The 20,004-nt window shown below is 36.7% G+C and overlaps 1 protein-coding gene across 3 annotated transcripts in view; it reads right to left on the minus strand.

The window, feature by feature from the left end:
• Positions 1-5,042: 5,042 nt before the first annotated feature.
• Hmt4-20 (Histone methyltransferase 4-20) overlaps positions 5,043-20,004 on the minus strand; it is a 39,606-nt gene continuing 24,644 nt past the window's right edge. For all 3 annotated transcript variants that reach the window (XM_083134148.1, XM_083134149.1, XM_083134150.1), the window contains exons 7-8: positions 14,934-15,070; positions 5,043-13,477 (exon numbers count right to left, since the gene is read on the minus strand). In XM_083134148.1, the coding sequence (XP_082990274.1) occupies positions 11,815-13,477; positions 14,934-15,070 (1,800 nt within the window). In that variant the 3' untranslated portion in view covers positions 5,043-11,814. The remainder of the gene's footprint in view (positions 13,478-14,933; positions 15,071-20,004) is intronic.

A 20,004-nucleotide genomic window follows, 5' to 3' on the forward strand; every position in this document is an offset into this window, starting at 1 on the left:
AATAGGACAGCAGAAGTGAAAATAAAAGGTTGGAGGTGAGCTGCAAGAACTAAACCAGTTCCCCTCAAATTTCAGAATTCAAAATGTTTGAAAATTCTAGCTCGATCATTTCAGCACTGTCTCCCTGTTGTATTTTTGTGAAACTGCGAATATTTTTTTTTTAAATGAGTTACAAATTTTGGTTTCTGAACTCCATTAATCCATGCCAGACTTTTGGGGAGAAAAGAGAGATATAGAGAGAGAGGGAGGGAAGATGGAGTTCGAAACCTAAAAAAACACTATATACGGCCATGATCTTATCACTTGATTGCAACTTCCTAAGAGAGAGCCTTCAAGAGCCACACAATGTGGAATAATTGTTAATTTCTTAATGCAAAGTTCTATTAAGTTCACCCAGCAGGATGCATGCTCTTCGGTAGGACGTGTGCTGGTTTAAAAAATTCCAAGTCAAAATTTCTTCTTAAGTGCGAATTTTATTTGTTTTAGAGCATCAATACCTAACTAACTAACTAACTCTCTAGCCTTCTTAAACCCGAAGGTTCATGGCTGTAGCAACACAGGCCTTCCATCTGTCCCTATCTTGAGCAAGATCTATATACTCTTTTCCATCCCTACCGATTTCCTTTAGGTCCATCTCAACGTTGTCCCTCCATCTTCGTCTTGGCCTTCCTACAAGTCTCTTACCATCAGGTTTCCCAACAAGAATCCTGTAAACTCCTCTTTCCTCTCCCATTCGTGCCACATGGCCTGCCCACCTAAGTCTTCTTGATTTAATTATTCTAATAATATCTGGACATGAATACAAATTATGTAGTTCTAAATTATGTAACCTTCTCCACTCACCTGTCTCCTCATCCCTTTTAGGTCCAAATATTTTCCTAAGGATCTTATTTTCAAATACTCTCAATTTATGTTCCTCTTTTAATGTAAGGGACCAAGTTTCACACCTATATAATACTACAGGCAAAATTACTGTTTTGTATATTTTAACTTTTAGTTTCTTAGATATTAAACGAGAAGACAAAAGTTAGAGCATCAATACCTTCATTGATAAATTAATTTTATCAACTTTGAACAATCGTATTTCATTACCTACAGATAAAAGATGCCAATGTAAGGATGAACACTGGGCAAAAAACAACAAAAAGAAAAATTACTTTTCAATTCTGAATTTTAATTTTGAAGCATCATTGATTAATCTAATTTTATTTACCCGGTGGAGGAACAAATGGTTCAGATCCCACTTTAAACTGTAGATCAAGTCTCGATTAGCCTTCTTGTGCATAAAGTGGACTTAAAACCTAATTTTATTAAACTTGAACATTTGCACTGAATCACACAATTGATAAAAATGAGAAAAAAACTAATGTTTTCAAATACTAAACTGAAACATACGAGTGTGTGTTGGGTGAAATTTACCCAGGCAGTGCTTCTACGGCCCTGCGAGTGGAACTAACAAACGACCGAATCAAGGTCCTGACCCTGAAAGTTTCACTGGAAAGGTATTGAGAAGGGTGGCCTCTGGCACTCATTGGAAGTGTTCAAAATTGGCTGGGTAATTTGTACCCACACATGCATCCTTACAGATCTCCACACCTCTAGGTAGGGTTGTGGGAGGGAGACTGGCAGCCGGGAGATAGGCCCAGGCCTTTTCGAGGGCTGTCGAGCCATGGGTTATTATTATTATTATTACATAGGTTAAGTTGGTATCTAATTAATTTCTATCTTTAGTTGGGTTGTAGGAGCTAATATAAAGAACACATGGTTTACAAAATATTTATCTGTATTTGTAGTGACCACATTCACCAGCTTGAATGTGAAACAGCAAGATGAACACAGTTAGTTCCTGAGTTCACCATCACGTTCTCAAGGTTATATCCCTTATATTTTTATTCGAGAAAAAGAATGTGACAACTCAATTTAAAAAAAAAAAGTATAACAATAAATACAATGCATCATCATTTGCACATGACATATGAACTCCACCAGTGATTTTTTTTTAATTATATATATTTTTTTAATTCTACAATAGGTAAAATGCACATGGTTGGAAATGAGAATGCCCAGCATTCAAGTAAAGACCAGTATGGTCCCAGTTCACTTACAGAACCTCAGTCGCTCTCTTAAAAAAGATTAGCTGATCTGCTTATTTCTACAAGGAGCAAAGTGTTTTCTTACATAGCAATTTATGTAGCACAAACCCAGACCATAAATCATAGGATAATTTCAAAATATACACTACTATGTTGACATTTTTATCTCCTACGTTAATTCTGATCTATTTTTTAAAAAAACCTTAACCAGATGGTTTTCAAAACCAAAATCACAAGTGTAACATCTACACTTTACATCTAAATTCTGAATTTTCCCCACCCTGATATGTAAACAACATTCCAACATTTCAAACTTTTCTACCGTAATCTTATGGCAGTAACTAATAACATAAGGTATTATCAAAGAACTTATTCAATTGTCTATTACGAGTGTCTTATTAATGGGGCGAGTAAAATTCAACACACTTTAAATTTGAGGAGGAAAATGTGTTTAATTTCTTTCTGGCAAATTCAATGCAATTCTACAACTGTTCCTAAACTTAGATCCACATGTACACGGATAAATTTTAGTGTTCAATGCTCTTTATCCATACCTGCCAGCTTCCACATAAAGGATGACTAACATATCTGCATTTGCTTTTTATTATCCCCATTACGTCCGACAAATCTATATATATAGACTCTAAAATTTGTCTTTTTTGGAGGAGCGTCCTACATATAGATGGTATTTCAAAACTGTTATTGTATTGCGGCAAGTCATTTGTACAGACATCATTTTATCGTACTTTTATTAGTCTCTTTGGGCAAACAATCCGCTGTTGATGCTTTTCCAGTTCCTGAATTTTTTTTTTTTTGTAATGAATGTTTCCTGCATTTTACAATTTGCCTGAAAGTCTATAATAGATTGCTTTCCTTGGCTTCATTAGGCAGCAAGTCTTTTTTAAATTATTTTTTACATTATTTACGATGAAACAAATTTGTGGTTGCATCTGTATATAGATGATTTCTTTCTGGAAGCACTTCCCTTCAACATCGCCACAAGGTATTATTATTATTATTATTATTACGTGAAGGCAATGTTTTGTTTATCAGACCCAAATTCTTTGAAAATTCTAGTTTCTACAACTTGGAAAAAGTCAGATTTATATTCTCAAAGTATCGATGATTGAATTACCCAATATAAGTTGCAAAATAGCTATTATTATTGGTCAATAATGATGCAATTACAAAATAATATCGCATAGTGTCTACTGTTAAATACAATTATAGGCATTTTCTACCTAGGTAGATTACTGCCAATACCATTTTCATGGAGTTTGAAACTTCTTAAGTAATTTAGTTATGTTTTTAAGGGAGAATTCACACTGAAGCAACAGGCCATATGTGCTGCTTTAGGATTTCACCGATCGCAGGCTTGTGCAGCATACACGTTGTTGTGGCACTTTTCACCACAGTCTGACAACTCTCTAAGAATAAGCACAAACCAAATTACATATTACATTCCGATTTGCTCTCTGACAAGGTTGATTCTATTGGTTAACTGGATATGGAAGAATTTCACTCTCCATTGATAAGACACTCTTCATTGTAAGTTCTGATGTGCTTTGTACCTCTACAATCCAAATGCAATATTCTGATAAATATAACCCTGGCAGTGTTGCAGGCAGCATATAGGTGGGAAATAGCTCTTAGTGACAACATGCACTCTGGTGTGATACAATAAAAAAACACCAAATATAAATGAACAGAAATTTACAAACTGCCAGTGGAATTACTATCAACTATTCAACTTTTACACATGCTAAAAAACAAGTCTGCAGCACATTAAACCCAATTAATAAACCCCTAAGTTATGTACACTGACTCAAGAAATTTTCATAAAACTAATGTCAAATTACTGCATCCGTGAGGATTCTTCACAGGCGAAATTTACTAAAATGTATTATATTTTGTGTGTGCATTTTCAGGGCCATCAGCATTCATATCAGAGCTTTGAGATCACTTCAAATATAGTTTGCAAATACATGTTTCTTACTGGTCTGAATGCACACACAAATAGGGACAGTATTTTATAGATCTACATTGGTACCTTTGGTAGATAAAACAAAAATCACAGAGTATATTATGATTAAAAAAAATGCAATGATTCAAAACTAAGGAATACACCAATTTGGTAACAAAAAATATTGAAAAAATACAAGCAGCCTATCCTTAGACAAGAATATTATGTTTTTAACATTTTTCATGCACACATAAAGGGTGAGTGTCTAATTTCAAACCAAATTACAGGAATTAACCTTGTATGAATATAAAAATAGCACTAACTACAATTTCATACCACAAAGAGTTATTGTTTAGATCTGACAATAAATGAAATTATTTTCTTCCTTCTAACACTTCTGTTTCCACTACAGATATCCCTTCAAACTGTTATGAATAACAATTATGGGAACATAAAGCTCATGACCCAATACATCCAATAGTAACATGATATCCTAAAATGTTCGTTGCACATTCAGAAAAAAAGAAAAGAATATGCAGACCTGTAGTTTTAAAAATTAATAATGAATATGTTATTTTTATTTTTATCTGCATTCTAATTATCCCATGGTCCTGCATATTAAGCCAAGCTGTAAACATATTAGAACAAAAGAATAACCAAAATATACAAAAGACTTTGTAAGGATCAAGATATTGGTAAAGGTAAAGTGCTCCCCTGTGCTTCAATGACTCACTGTAACCATTCACAGTCATCAACATTAAAAATTATTTTGAACAAGGATTAAATTTTAATCAACGTATGAATTTACTGCTACTTAAGATATATGAAAATTACAAATGCACAGATGAACTGTTTCTGTTGTACAGTCAACGGCAAAGATAATGGTAAACAAATTGTCCACCGCCATTTTCATTACTTTTTTTATTCTACATCTTGTGTTGTTTTAAAGAATGAAACTATGTTGGTTCAAAGCAGGCTTTGTTCTCTGCTTATCGATGTCTTTTATTTCAATTCATTGTCATCACATTGTGTAATACAGACAATGAAAATGGTGGTGGACAATTCGCCTACTGTTTCTTTCGCCGTTGGGTGTACACTATGTATAATAATTCTTAATGAGCCAAGGGGCACATGTCTTGACCAATGCCATCGTTCACGGGAACAGGATTGGTTCTTTTCAAGATATAATATTGGTAACACACAATCTTTACTGCTGCTACTCTGTTCTGGCCATCACCACCATTCCTTCAGTTACATTACTTCCAATTAGGTACGCAGTGTGGGGAAACACCCTATTTTTGATTGGAGAATTAAACAAGATTGCTGCATCATAGAATCAAGATTAAACATCAACTGGATATCCTGTAGGCTGACTGACATGACCAAGTGTCAAGAAATACATGAAATTTACTGCACTACAAAGAGCAAGATTGTATGGCAAACCTAATTGCGGTGGAAATTTGCTTAAAAATTTTGTCACCACTGACGAGCAAGATACAATACTTTTAATAAGAGTAAAACAGTTATCACAGTAAGAGTAAATGGATAATAAATTTTAGAATACTAAGTAAACAAATTACTGATAATACTGCCCACATGAAAGCAACTGGTAAAGATACCCAAGTCTGGTCCATTTAACTTGGAGGATAGAAAAGGCCTTGGGGAAACATGCATTAAAAGATCAAATTTATGCCACCCACTGAAACTGTGTGATGGGGAGAAAAGGAGGCTTCTAACATAAAGAGTAGAGGCCGTGGGTTTGGTTACAAATAAACCCAAAAATTGAAAAATGTGGAATGCGTAGTCATGTACATAGTGTGTGCATGTAAGGGTCTCACAATTACATTATGTATATGCATTCCAATCAGGGCTGAGTTGTTACCAATGACGAGCGTATTAGCAATTCAAAAATATTTCGTACAACCAAATTTCAACAATTATTTTCATGTTCAGCTATCATAGGAATTCTCATGAATGAGATTAAAATAAGTGTGTTTCAGTATAACTACCAAAATGATAAACGATTATGTTAATTTTTAACCAATCGAGTTAATTATTTAGGCATAAGCATTCATTCACATGAATAGAGTTAAAATGTAATCAATATTTTGGCACACAAAACTCTAAGTCATAATCAGCAATTGAATACTCAGTTACTGCTCAAATTGCTGTACCAAAATGTGTCCATAAAAGATCGGGTAAATATAGAACATAAAAGCATTAGTTTATAACTTGAAAATCATGAAGATGAAATATGCTTGCATTCCACAAGACAGGTCCTGTAGCCTCATGTAACTAATACATACTAGTTTAAAGCAGTGCTTGAAAATATTCTTCATGGCTAGGCGCCAGCTCTTAAAATGAGACACCAAGTAACCACCTACTAGCAATTGTGTGTGCATGCTAAAACATCGCTACATCATGTGAGAAGGTGGGAAATGGGGGGGACAAAGAGTACGAATCTGTTACTGATTCTATGGAATGTTAACAACTTTGATAAAAAATCATGTGCTAACTTACGCTGTGCTGCAATCTGAAATTAGAATTTTCAAAATTTCATACATGCAAACTTAAAAAACGGCAATATTACAGCAAAAGATCCTAGTCGCAAGGCTGAAATTTTTAGTCGCCATGGCGACCAGGATTTTTCAAGCCCTGGTTTAAAGTATTTTTTTTTTCTTATAAGAGAGTGAATAAGACAACAAAATACGGCAAAAGAAGTACCAAATTAAAGGTTAAAATTTTGATTGTATCAATAATTCCAGACCAAGTATCCTACGATATATACAATGAATGTAAATACTTGCTGCATAAGTAGTGCCGAAGAGTTTATTTTAAGTACCCTTAAGCCTTGGACCGACCTTTGGCTGATGCCAGGGCAGCTGTTTTTGAATTCTCCTCTCCTTTTGAAAAACTGAGAATATTCCAAAATCTAAAAAATTACATCATCCTTTTACAGAATTCACGTGAATCTTCATGTGGTTTGCTTTTCTGTTGCCTATATATTCACAACAGTTTCATGGATTTTGTGGGATCTTTCAGACTTTTGCTGGTGCTGTTATTTACTATGAAAGCCTAAAACTACTGAGAATATTTGGACATCAGCGAAAGCAAACCACATGAAGATTTACATGAATACTCTAAGCATATGTAATTTTTCAGTTTCGAATATAACCGCTGGCCTGTTACCAGCAAAGCCTTAAGTCAAAGATATGATAATACAGGATTGGATCTACACTAAGTTCATGTATACACACAAGATTTGCAACATGCATCCAATTGAAAACAACTTGGAAATCTACGGAGTCCATGCACATCTTGGTTGTGACAGGTTCCTAATTGCTGGGTTGTTAAAATCAGTTGTGGGACATCTAGAACTCTGGAGCGATAGGGATCTCATCCATGCTGCTTTCAAAAGGTAGTTGTAAGATAGAAGCAATACATCATGCAATCTATGCTTTTTAACAAACACTCTTTTGCTGTGGGATTTTGGCATGCTGATATAGCTTTCGCTGCAAACTTTTTGGGTGAAATTTTCAAATTGCATAAATTTGTAAAAAAGTATTCTAAAGCACCAATATGAATTCTACTACTATTCTCTGAATAAATGACTACAGATGGGAGTCTCCCTTGGTGTTGCATTTTCATTGTTATTGAAGTGGATACAGTGGCATGCCAAAGGGGATCATAACCACCTCACGAGATGGTAAAATGAGGGCTGACTGTTATGTTGCAGCATGTTCTGATGTTGTTTTTTTTCCTTGCAAGGTAACTTCGCTCAAGACCAACAGCAACGAGAATATTTGAAATTGACTGCAGTTGCGTTCAGTAAGTTATCCATAGAGAAAAATTGACTGATGTCGCTTGCAGCAGCAAAAGAGTAGAGCAGGCATTTGTGTATTTTCACAGACACAAAGAGGAGAAAATTGCTGCCAGTTGGTACTGCTCACTACAGTATGTAGTACTATCTCATGTGTACACATGATCTTGAATATGGCCGTCAAGAATTAAACAAATTATAACAAGGTATTATTTTTGTAAATGCCTGTAAAAATGATTTTGTGATTAATGACAGCTGTTTTACTATTCTGATCTCAATTCATGAATGTAGGAATGCTTTGGTATATCAATTCAGTCCTGTTGAAGATGAACAACATAATGCAGCATTTCAGACAAATAAACGCACGAAATACTACGATGAAGGTTTTCCAAAACCTCAGGTGTGGCACCTCTCTCTATTTTTACAGCTGTAAATATTTACAATGGAAAAGAAGAAAAAGTCACAGATAAAGCATGTGCATTATTTACTTTAATTTTCACTCTTCACAGCACTGTTTTTTTTTTGTAATTGTGAAAGTTATTGGAATAATAAGAAATTCCAAAGTGAAATTGTTGAACTACATAAAAGATTTCTGCTTTATGACAGCAACCATGCAATGAAAAGTATACTAGGTCATTCAAATATGACCGGGACTAATTTTTCTAAACAACCTGCCTGTGCAGCAGTTGTGCATCCTTGGGAGAATAAAACCCCCACCCTCCCTCCCACAGGTTAGAACCTTCTCAGTCGTTCTGAGTGTTGCTAGAGTGATGAGCGAACAGAAGGTGCCGCTGAGCATTGTGATCAAATTTCTCTGAGAAAAAGTCCAGCCATCTGAAATTTTGTAGATTCAAATAACAGTATGTGGAAGAGTGTCTCTCCCAAACCTGTGTGTTTGAGTGGTGAAAGTACTTCAGAGGGGGAAGAGAGCACGTGGAGAATGAACAGCATGATGGTCGGTCGCGAACATCCATCACCACGACAAAGGGTGACGCATTCAATAGGAAAAGTGATGGCAACATTTTTTTGGGACTGGCAGGGGGTTTTCCATGAAGACTTTCTTACAGATGCCAAAACAGTCACTGCAGCTTATTACTCAGAACTCCTAACAACAGAAGTGAAGAAAAAGATCTGATGCAAGCGGAAGAGAGGTGGAAAGCAGATAGTCTTCCTTCAAGACAATGCATGGCCTCATACAGCCAAAACAACAATTGCAACCCTCAGCAAATTGAAATGGGACCTTCTGCCACACCTGCCATACAGTCCCGATTTGGCCCCAAGTGCAACAGTAACTACTAATTTACTCTCACCCGTCCCATATTTAGGAACTACATTAGTTCAATTAATTTGATTTCTGCCTGTTTGAAAGGCATGCGGTTTGCAGATAACGACGCCCTCATCGGTAGTGTTCGGGAGTGGATACGCAGTCAACCGAAAAACTTTTATGAAAGGGCATTAAGATGCTTCCAGAACGTTGGAAAAAACGTATGGACTCCTGGAGGGAAGTACTTTGAAGGGTGACATGTGCAAATAAGTATTTGACAATAAAGGATTTGGTAAAAAAAAAAAAAAAAAAATCAGTCCCGGTCATATTCGAATGACCTACTACATATTTCCTTAAACAGCAACCAATTGTCATCATTATAAATTTGCTTCAGTTGTAGAAATTTAGAGACTGAAATCAGAATATGTCAATAATTTGCCAATTCTAGTTGTCATCTTCAACATTAGAAAAGGTAGCACTTGATCATCATTCTTCTCCTTGTCTCTTCACATCAGAATGACACTTTAGAAGAAAGATCATTCTCTTCTTTAGCAATAGTGAAGAATTAATGAAAAAATCAAATAATCAACTCTGTTGAATTAACGATTACAGAAAATGACCATGAATGAAGCTTCAAGTGGGCAGATTTCGGTGTAAATTCATTTAATGTGTGTTTAAGAAAGGAACAAAATTACCAAAAATCAGTAATACTGATAATATACCACTAAAATCAGCAAAGCAAGACTTTCATGCCAGAATATTCTAAAAGAGCTAGCCAAGTGTTAGCAAAGACTATGTGCAACAATGAATACAAGTACAACTGTGATTGACTTTTCTGGTAGTAACCTGTCTTTCCAGTCTTCACCCAAATAAGATATAATCAGAAAATTCTGGCACAATATTTTTATTTATTTTCAATTTAGAATATTTTCTTGTAGGAAACTGATTCATTTCAGCATTACATACAGAACATTACATACCCTATTTCTTCAAACCTAAGGTGAACCTTTTTAATGGGTTTTGGATGTTGAATATTTAAGTGCAGCTTGATGCGATGGCCTCTTGAATTTGGGTATACAGTAAAACCTCGTTAAGCCAGACCCGAAAAAGAAGAAGAAAAAAAGCAGAATGAAAGATTTAAATGTGGCTAGAAGTCAATTGCATTAGTCATATTGGTCCGTAACGGACTCCCCTTGCTTTAAGCAGTACTGCTTTACATTTTACTGTACTGTATAGTGTCTTAGGCCTATGCCCTTTAAATACACCATGATAAACGTGTTTTGTTGCTATAAACGGAGTTTTAATGCACTTTCTACTGTTCTTTTAGGTTATTTCAGTTAATCCAGACTTCTGGATTAATGAGGTTTTACTGTATATGAACAAATATAACATGCCATTAATGTAATATTTGTAGAATGGAGTATTTGCCAATTTCAATAATGAAGTTTTTCCTAGATGTTTTACCAAAATACCAGTATTAATAAAAAAAATCACCCCTAATGAAATTTTCTGTACTGTTAAGGTAAATTTTACAATGTAACTAACAATGATGTAAATGTAATATTATACAGTATTGTTTGAATAACGTACAGGTACACATTAAATTGGAAGTACTTTTTCTTTCTCCAAAGCTGAAGAAATAAAGGTGCATGTTACATTTGATCTTGGATTTGAAGAAATACAGTTCTGTAAAAAATTCTTTAGCAGATGATTGCAATGAAGAAAACTAAGTGCTATATCTCACTGGAAGATATTAAAGTGTAATAACTGAATAACAGGGAGGTTATATTGCAGACTTAAGGACCAATGATGCTTTGTTTTGTCATCCTTCCAGTTACAAGAAAAGTCGTCAGTAGATAAATTACCTGATTAAGTAGTATGACAGCAGAAAAGATAAGGATGAGAAATATGACAGAAGAGAAGATGGGGTGAAAAAATAGTGACACTTTGGTAAATTTCAGGAGATAACTAAATGTTTCTAACAAAAACATTACCACTTAGTATAAATACACAAAAACAAAAATAACTTTGTAACATATACCAAAAGCTTCCTTGTAAAAAACCTCACTTGTAAACCTGTGCTTTTTAGAAGAAAATACATTCTAAACATCAGTTAAACAATGCTCACATTCAGTATCCAAAAACATACAAAATTCAACAAATCAAACACCCCCCGCCCCATTCCCCCAACATACCTTCTACTAGGTTCGTAACACCTGCTACTTGCGATGCAAAAGTACAGAAAAACTACACAACTAACATTGCAGGTATGAAGGAATTGCGATTTCATTTTTGTTGTTAACTTGTTTTTTATACTTCTGTAAAAAGTACTGACATTACTGCTATGTGGAAGAAACTTTTGCATAAAAAAGAGCAACTCAAGAAGAGTTCTGAAAACTCACGGAAAAGTGCAACAGTAAGAAAAATTACTGGCAACAATATAACTTACAAAGAGCTAGTTTGTAAAAAGTTTAACTAATACATTCAGTGATAAAAACCAATTGAATAAGAAGTACACATTCAATCAAATAAAAAAAAAGCATAGAATCAACATCTTATGTACATGTATACACACAAGCACTCAATACGCCACTAACACTCACACAAAGATTGTTTTAGCTACATCAACCATTCAGAGGAGTGTCTAATTACTACCTGTACATATTTCCCCTCATCAGTTAGACATGATGCTGGTGGCAGTGGAAGGAATAACTCTTGTATGCGATTCATTACCAAATATCAGCCGAAGTCTTTTCATAGGAGGTTGCATCCCACTTTCCCTAGAATAGTAACCATTGTCTGTGAAGTTCTCCCTCCCCCTTTCCCCATCACTCTCCATAAGGAGCATGTCCTTAATTCTTTTATGCTTCTTGTCCCTATCTTTGGACTTGTGTCTCTTTTTCCTACGGGATGTCTTTTGATTATCAAAGTTTTCGTTTTCCACTCCTTCTACCCTTAGAACTTCATACTCTGGTTCAATGCTGTCCTCACTCATACTGTTCGCAGACTCTATCACCTCATCAAGCACCGGACTACGTTTCATCCGCAGCGTCAATTTCAAGCTTCCCCCACCGGAAGCCCGTTTCTCCGGACTATCACAAATGAACCTAGTTCTATCGCCGTTAGCCATCGGTTCACCCGTGATGAACGCAGCACTGTTTGAACTAGCCTCCAACCAAGAACCCTGACTTACCTTGTTGAAGTCTCTGCTGTGTCTCAACATTCTAGGCTGATCAACATCACTCTCATTGTCATCGAATTCATACACGTCTTTTGCTGCATGATTAGCCTGAGATAAAGAGTTGTCCTCGCTCCCCCTATTACTACTGCTGTTTACGCTACCATTGTTACAAACAAAACTCTTCATTCTTTCGTGAGACCTCAAAAATCCTGCTTTCCGAGATGTTATCTTCTGCAGATGACAATCCCACCTCTTCTGAATTCTGCTATTCACTATTAAGCGGGAAAACTTATTCTGTTCTATAGGTTTATTCACAACTGAAATATCTAAATTTGAGAGGTTGTGCCTACATTTTTCAGTTTCAAATTGGATACTCTCTTTTTGTTTCATGATATTAACGTCTGTCGTCTCCGATGACCTTCTGTTCAATTCGTTATCTTTGAGTTCCACAAGCTGTCCACTAGAATTTGATTTTTCTTTAAGACTCTCAACAACAGGTTCACTTAACTTTTTATGACTTCTTAAAACTATGCCCTGAGATCTTCTTTCACTATCACACTGTTCACTAAGCTCCTGCGACAGTTTTCTTGCCTGTCTAGTTTCACACACCGAATCTTGGTCACTAGCACTCGTGCTGCTCCGCGAATCGTCTAACAATCCCGATGAGGACGACGACGAAGATACGTCACCCCCTGCTTGCTGTCCTTTCACTTTCGCACTTCTCAGCATGCTTGCTCTAGTGCGTCTATTGTAACTGTTGTTATTGCTTTTGACACTTTCATTTTTGGCATTCACATCTTGTTCTTTTTCTCCCCCCGGCAACTTTTCGCTTGACTCTTTCACAGTTTTTTCACTAGCTTTGTTCGCATGTCCACTTTTCACATTCTCAAAATCTTGGAACTTTACCCCCTGTGCAAATATAAGCTCGGCATCATATTTAGTTAATCCTTTTTGGCGAAGGTCCTTAACACTTAGTGTAGTGTTTCTTACTCCCTCTGTCTGAGGTTGTGCTGAATCAGTCTTCTCGCCATCATCTACTTTTTGGTTCTGTCGGTGCTTTGTTCTGCTTAGGCGATTTTCAGTCTCTCTCAGTCTATATCCGGAACTCATTTCTTCCTTGAAGGATTTCTCCTTAGCGAATGCTCCTGTGCTTCGCCTGGAAAGAAAAAGCAATACATGCTGACAATTTCATCCAAAATTTAGACAAAAATTTAAAGTGAATGTTCATGTGCACTGTACCATGCCACAAAGACACATTAGGGAGTAGTGAGGTACAGTACAAAGGTACAGTACAAAATAAAATTAGCCACTTGCACATCGTGGGCGCACCTATTATAAACTCAAGTTAGTTAAACTGCATTCTAAATCTTATGAAGTACCCCATTATCACAGCAGGATGTCTACAATTTTGTAAAAACAAAATTCCCCGACTTTTCCAGATGAAAAACCAAAACTCTCCATGCCAAGTCATTAGCACAATTCACGTAAACATGTGTGTAAGAAAGTTACTATATTTCAACTAAACACCAGACTTAAAATCTCAATTAAACAATTTTTTTACAATATTCATTTCGTATGTTAAAGGTAATAACGGGAGGTGAAACTGAACATAGATTGACTGTTGGATAGGAGTATTGGGTGAACTTTTATGTATTGACTAATGGTTAGAAAATGTTTTTTTATAAATAAAAAACATAGCAATTATAGCATAACTTTATCCATAAACAATAAATTTCTCTGACATTTCCAGAAAAAGTCAATTTCCTGGATTTCCAGATTGGTAGATGCCCTGCACAGTACTTAAATAAGACTATTTATTCATCAAAGCAGTACAATAAGGATTTAAATTCAATTTCATAAATTAAAATCTTCCAGTTCACCACAAAGTTGAGCTAAGATTTGGATGAAATAGATACAAGCATTTTCCAATGACATGCACTGAAATAACCTGTCACACAGCAAGAAACGTAGCACACTTAAAAGCAAAACGATGCTGGAACAGGGTGTCTACCAAAATAACAAATCCCAAATTATTGACTTCTCCATGACTTCTCTTTACCTATCTAATTTTCCTTGACTTTTTATCTTTATTCTTAGCATTTATGAAATCACCCCTTATTTAGGTATAGCTGGAAATTAAGAAAATAGATATTTTTATTCAATAAAAAACTCCTGCCCCCAGGCCACTTACGATGAAAAGTGAAGCTGTACTTGTAAGAAGAGATTTAGACTTGGTTTAATTATTAATGCATGTAAAAATTATTCCTAAGAAACAGTAAACAAATCTTAACCACAACTCAATACAATTTTAGATTTCCAATTATTAATTTTTTTCAAATCACAGTACAGGTATATAACAATGTAAGTTCACTATACTGTAAAAGATAGCAAAAGTTCTTGACCTAAATCATAATTTTGACTTATCTGTTGATTTCTTGACTGGTAGACACCTTGTAGAATTATGAAAAATAAAAATATACTTTTAAAATTCCATTTTATCCTTGAGCATGCCAAGTTTTGTTTGTAACTGTGTTGTGTTTCTGCTACCTGACAGGTAAGATGAACACCATAAGATACAGTAGTACTGTAAAGATAGCTCTGCATATACTTACCTTTCACATGTTTCACACTCACAGTAACAATTGCCATCACCAAAGAAGTCCTCGCCATAAAAACATGTAATTTCTTCTCCAATTTCAATGTCTCTCAATACCTTCACGCATGCTGTATCTCTTCCTGTCGCCACAAACTGAAAGTTAAAGAATACTAGTTTAAAAATTTGCAAAATGCGAGCAATGAAGTGACACCATTTATTCTGGTAGTTATACAACCTGTTATGCACAGGGTGCATGTTGTGAGAAGAAAAATAGAACATGAAAAAGTTTTCACAAAATTCTTACAATTCTAGTTCATGAGAAACCCGTTTGCACAGAGACCTATGGAAAGGAAAACAATCTCTCGCTTAATGCAAGCAAAACTCGAAGAATCTTGACACCAGCCAAACTGGCACCAGCAAAAGTCGGAAGATAATTGGGCAGAATGAATGTTGGATTTTATACGGGTCTACTGGAGCATTGTCTGTTACAAGATTAACTGGCACAACACAACCTTTCTAGGCACCAGACAAAAAGAATAAAAAAAAGTGGGGCTGTAAATAAATTTAGTTCTGGTTTGGCTGTGTAAAATACATCTTAAAAAAAAGTTGTTTTCTTTGCTTCAACCAGCTTCATATTCACCCCCCTCTCCCTTTCCAGGAGGCAGTCTAAACTCTACCTCAATTTGCATTGCAATCCAGCATGAAAAAGGAAACACGCAACTTGCGATCTGTTTGCACCCAATGTGTATTCTAGGACACATTAACCTTTTGCCGCCCAAGGCCTTTTTCACAAGTAAGCCTCTATTGGCCGAACCGATTTTGAGTAAAATGCAGTTTCAATTAAATGAGTGTAGATCAGAGGCTAACTGCCCTAGAGAGATGAGTGATATACCGTTGTACGCGGAATGAACCAGAGATTCAGACTATGAAATTTTCGAAAATTCGGCGTGTATGTGGCGGGGGGGAGGGGGCTAACTCTCAAAATTCCAAAATTTCGGAAAAAAAAATTTGGTTCCCCCACCCTCCCCCCAAGAAAAAAAGTACATGACAGTGTCGACATGCACATGGAAATGATCGCTGACATGTAAGGAACACAAAAATATTTGCATTATCATCCTATGACCAATGTAACTTGAGTTGTACCCCAAAAGGAATGGTCGGCACGCCACTGATTCAAGCTTCAAAATGCAGCGGTACCTTGAAATTACTATAGCTCAGAAACTAAATGCCCTAGAGATATGAAAGATATACCGTTGTACGCAGAATGAATCACAGATTTAGACGATATATAATTTATGCACATTCGGCGTATATATGGAGGGGGAAAGGGGGGAAATCCCCTGAAAATACTTTTTTTTTTAAAAAAAATGGGGTTTTGCCCCCCCGCCCTCCGAAAAAAAGGAAATAAAAGTTCAAAATGCACATAGAAATTATCGCTGGCATGTAAGAAACAGAAAAAATATTTGCATCATTGTCGTATGAACAATGTAACTTGAGTTGTACCCCCGAAAGGAATGGCCACTGATTCAAGCTTCAAAATGCAGCGGTACCTTGAAATGACTATAGCTCAGAAACTAAATGCCCTAGAGATATGAAAGATATACCATTGTACACAGAATGAATCACAGATTCAGACGATATATAATTTATGCACATTCGGCGTACATATGGAGGGGGACAGGGGGGAAATCCCCTCAAAAATACTTTTCTTAAAAAAAATGGTGTTTCCCCCCACCCCCCGAAAAAATGTCAAAATGCACAAAATGCAAAATTTATGCAAATTTGGTGTATATATGGAGGGGGAAGGGAGAAAACCCCCAAAAATTATTTTAAAAAATTGTCACTTTCTCACCGGGGCTTTTTACATGACCTACGTTTGGACACTTAGTCTGGAGACCGAAGTCCCCTTCCTAGGTGTCGGGCCCAGCTAACGGTTTTGATTCCAGGGTACGTGTGACCGGATCGGTTTTTACCCCCGACGAATAGCCGACTCGTGCATAAAGTGACGTTGAATAATAATAATAATAATAATCAATAATAATAATAATTGATGTTAGCCAGCAGAAATGCTTTGCTGACTTAACGTTGAACTAAAATATAAATACCACCAGTTATGAGGATAAGTACACTATATGTATGAACACAAATCATAGTCAAATCATAAATAACAAAAATGTATATTATATAACACACAAAAATAGACAGATTACACAACCCCTCACTATCATTCAAGCATTCACACACTCTCTCATACCGCAGGGGAATAATTACATTAAAATAAATACATTGGCCCTTTTTTAGACACCATGCAATATTTAGTTTTTTCTTATGAATATTAAACTGCACCCGAAGACGTTAATTGGCTTAGAATTAAAGATACTAAACTTTTATCTGCGCGTGCTCATTACATTCTGCCAACGGGCATGACACGTAAACTTCTTATTCTTGCAATTTACCAAAAACATTTAAACAATTATTGTTTAAATTATTACTAATGCGCCTTGGAACTTCAGTAACATTAGGCAGGGCACGCAACTCGTGCAACATAGATATCAACTGCAAGGCATACATGTTTACAGAAAAATGAAGACACTTATGTATGAATATATATTAAAAATAGCACGCAGTTAATTTACTTCCTCACTTATCAAACTTGAGGGATGATTTCTGCAATAGATACACGATTTATGCAGTTTTAATCAAATATTACCGAGTAAAGCATATAAGGTGACATAAACAAAAATTATTACTCAACAGTTCGGCGCAGAGCGTGGAAAAACAACAGTATGCTGTGAATATCTCTTCCGAATTAACAATTGTGAAATTTAGATGATGTTGGCAAGAAATAATTTAATCAATACCTTTGCGACTTTTAACTTTAAATACAGGTATCTTTTCGTCCGACGGCCGATCTTTGGAGGCTTGGGTAGATGATCACTCACATATATAAAAAATTAACAGTAGTATACTATACCATCTCGACGTTCTAGACGTTTACCGTAGTCCTCTAAACGGCGGCGTGACGTTAACCCGCGGTCCTCTTTGCGACACTAACACTTCCCCACGCTACTTCTTTGTAGCTGCACTTCGCAATCTTCTTTGACACACTTTCCTTCTACACTTCTACATCACGGCGATCATAGACGTGGGAAAACAGCCTCTCTGTCATCTTGTCGGCCTCGTAATGGAGCGATTAATTGATTCGCATCGTCTCTCTCTCTCTTTCTGGGGGGACGGCGAAAAATGGGCGAAGTTCCTTTACCGGGGGTACTCGTGGATTCTCGCTGCTAATCTCACGCGGGACGTCGGCGTCGTCTCAAGACGCAGTAGGTGTCGCTTCATTATCTCAATCTCTCTTCTAGACGGTAGATCTAAGTGTGGGCTGGTGTCGCTTCGTCTTCCAATTTCTCTCTCTCTCTCTTTTTCTCTCTCCGTAGAATTCTCGTCAGGCGTCGGCGTCGGCGTCGAAGTACTCTAGGATGCTGATGCGGCTTCGGCTTTCGGCGGTATCATTTCATGGCTTCTAATCGGGCTGTGGGCGTTATTCGTGGCGATGTGGTGTTTGTGATGGCATTTTAGTGGTGTGGCGTCGCGACGCTGAGCGATGATCTGCTGCGTTGTCGGCTTCATGCAGGCTAGGAAGACCCAAGGCCCTCCTTCTCTCGTGATTAGCCCGCCATTGTGGTATTAATGTTCCTCGTCACAAAACGAATAACTCGAATCCAGTGCACAGGTCACAAATTAACACGGCGTATTCGTACAACTAGTCACTGTCACTCACTCACGCAGGATAAAATACACGGCGCGGTAGAAAAACAAAGTCCCGAATCTTTACTCCGACTGTCGCAGAGGTGTTGTCGGTTCGAAAACTGGCGGTAGACTGTACTTGTTTGTTCGTTCTGCCACTATATAAAGACAGCTTGAAACTTCGAATACAACGGACTGACTTTTAGGCGCGGGAATCTGAAGTTACGACGTTGGTGGTCAAGCGTCCATTTTTTGCCTGGTCCAGCTTCTTGGGGCACACGTGTTGCGTTAAAAATGGGGTGAAAAGAATAGTTCTACCCTCATCCGGTACGTACCATGTTCCTTCAGTAATTGGCCTCCCAAGTTGACTTTCCGTCGCCAAATGCACAAAAGTCGCTCAAAAACAGTGAAGGATTTATCACAGCACACTGTCGGTTCCGAGCTCCTACGACCGAAAGAGGGAAAAGTTGACAAAAGCAGAAAAACACAAAAGGTTCAGAAACGTGGTGTTTTTCTACCGAAGCTTCAAGCGGATACGAAGTTACAGAAAAATATAAAATAACGAAAACCTAGGATAAAAAAAAGTAGGTGACAAAAACTGATTGTCATAACTTCACCCAAAAAATGTCCTCGCACTTGGGCACAAAACGACACATTCACGGACGAAAAGCTAGAACGTAGCGACAAATGAGCGCCAATTCTTGCAGCTGCTTGAAATTCTATTTTTAGACAATGCTGGGTAACCCCTGTTGCCACTTGTGCTAAAAAAAACAAAGGTTTCCTTCAGCGTGCTTCGAAATTCTATCCTCACAACGCAGATTCAACAACCAGTCTTCCCCTCCCCCCCCCCGGCTTGCACCCTCACGGAAAACTTTCATTTTGACATCCGATACTGATAAACAAGCTTCCTTCGAATGCACTTAGCAAGAGGGAGTGAAAAGCATTGCTTTAGAACAACAAAGCCGGTCTTCCTTTGTTGGCAAAAAATTGACCTTGAAAAGAGACGCAAAAGAGAAGTCCCTGTTCCCGCCTTTCCCCCTCCATTTTCATGAAGACAAAAAAAATGCAAAAAAACATTTCTGTTAAATACATGTGTTAGGAACAATATAAAAAAATAAAATCAAAATTCTAGCCAAAAATAGAAAAGTTATAACGCAAAAACTACGACCTTGACACAGCGTCTCGATCGAGATGCTTGGTGTCCTGAGGGTTACTTTTGGGTATCTCGTTCGAGACGCTTTGGCACCAAAAGGTTAAACAGCGTGGAATTGGATTTCACTTTAAACTGTATATTTAGTCTCGATTAGCCCATCAGCATAAAATCAAATCAAAACAAGCTT

This window comes from Lepisma saccharinum, chromosome 13 (genome assembly GCF_977018435.1).
Source record: "Lepisma saccharinum chromosome 13, izLepSacc3.1, whole genome shotgun sequence".
Lineage (NCBI taxonomy): Eukaryota > Metazoa > Arthropoda > Insecta > Zygentoma > Lepismatidae > Lepisma > Lepisma saccharinum.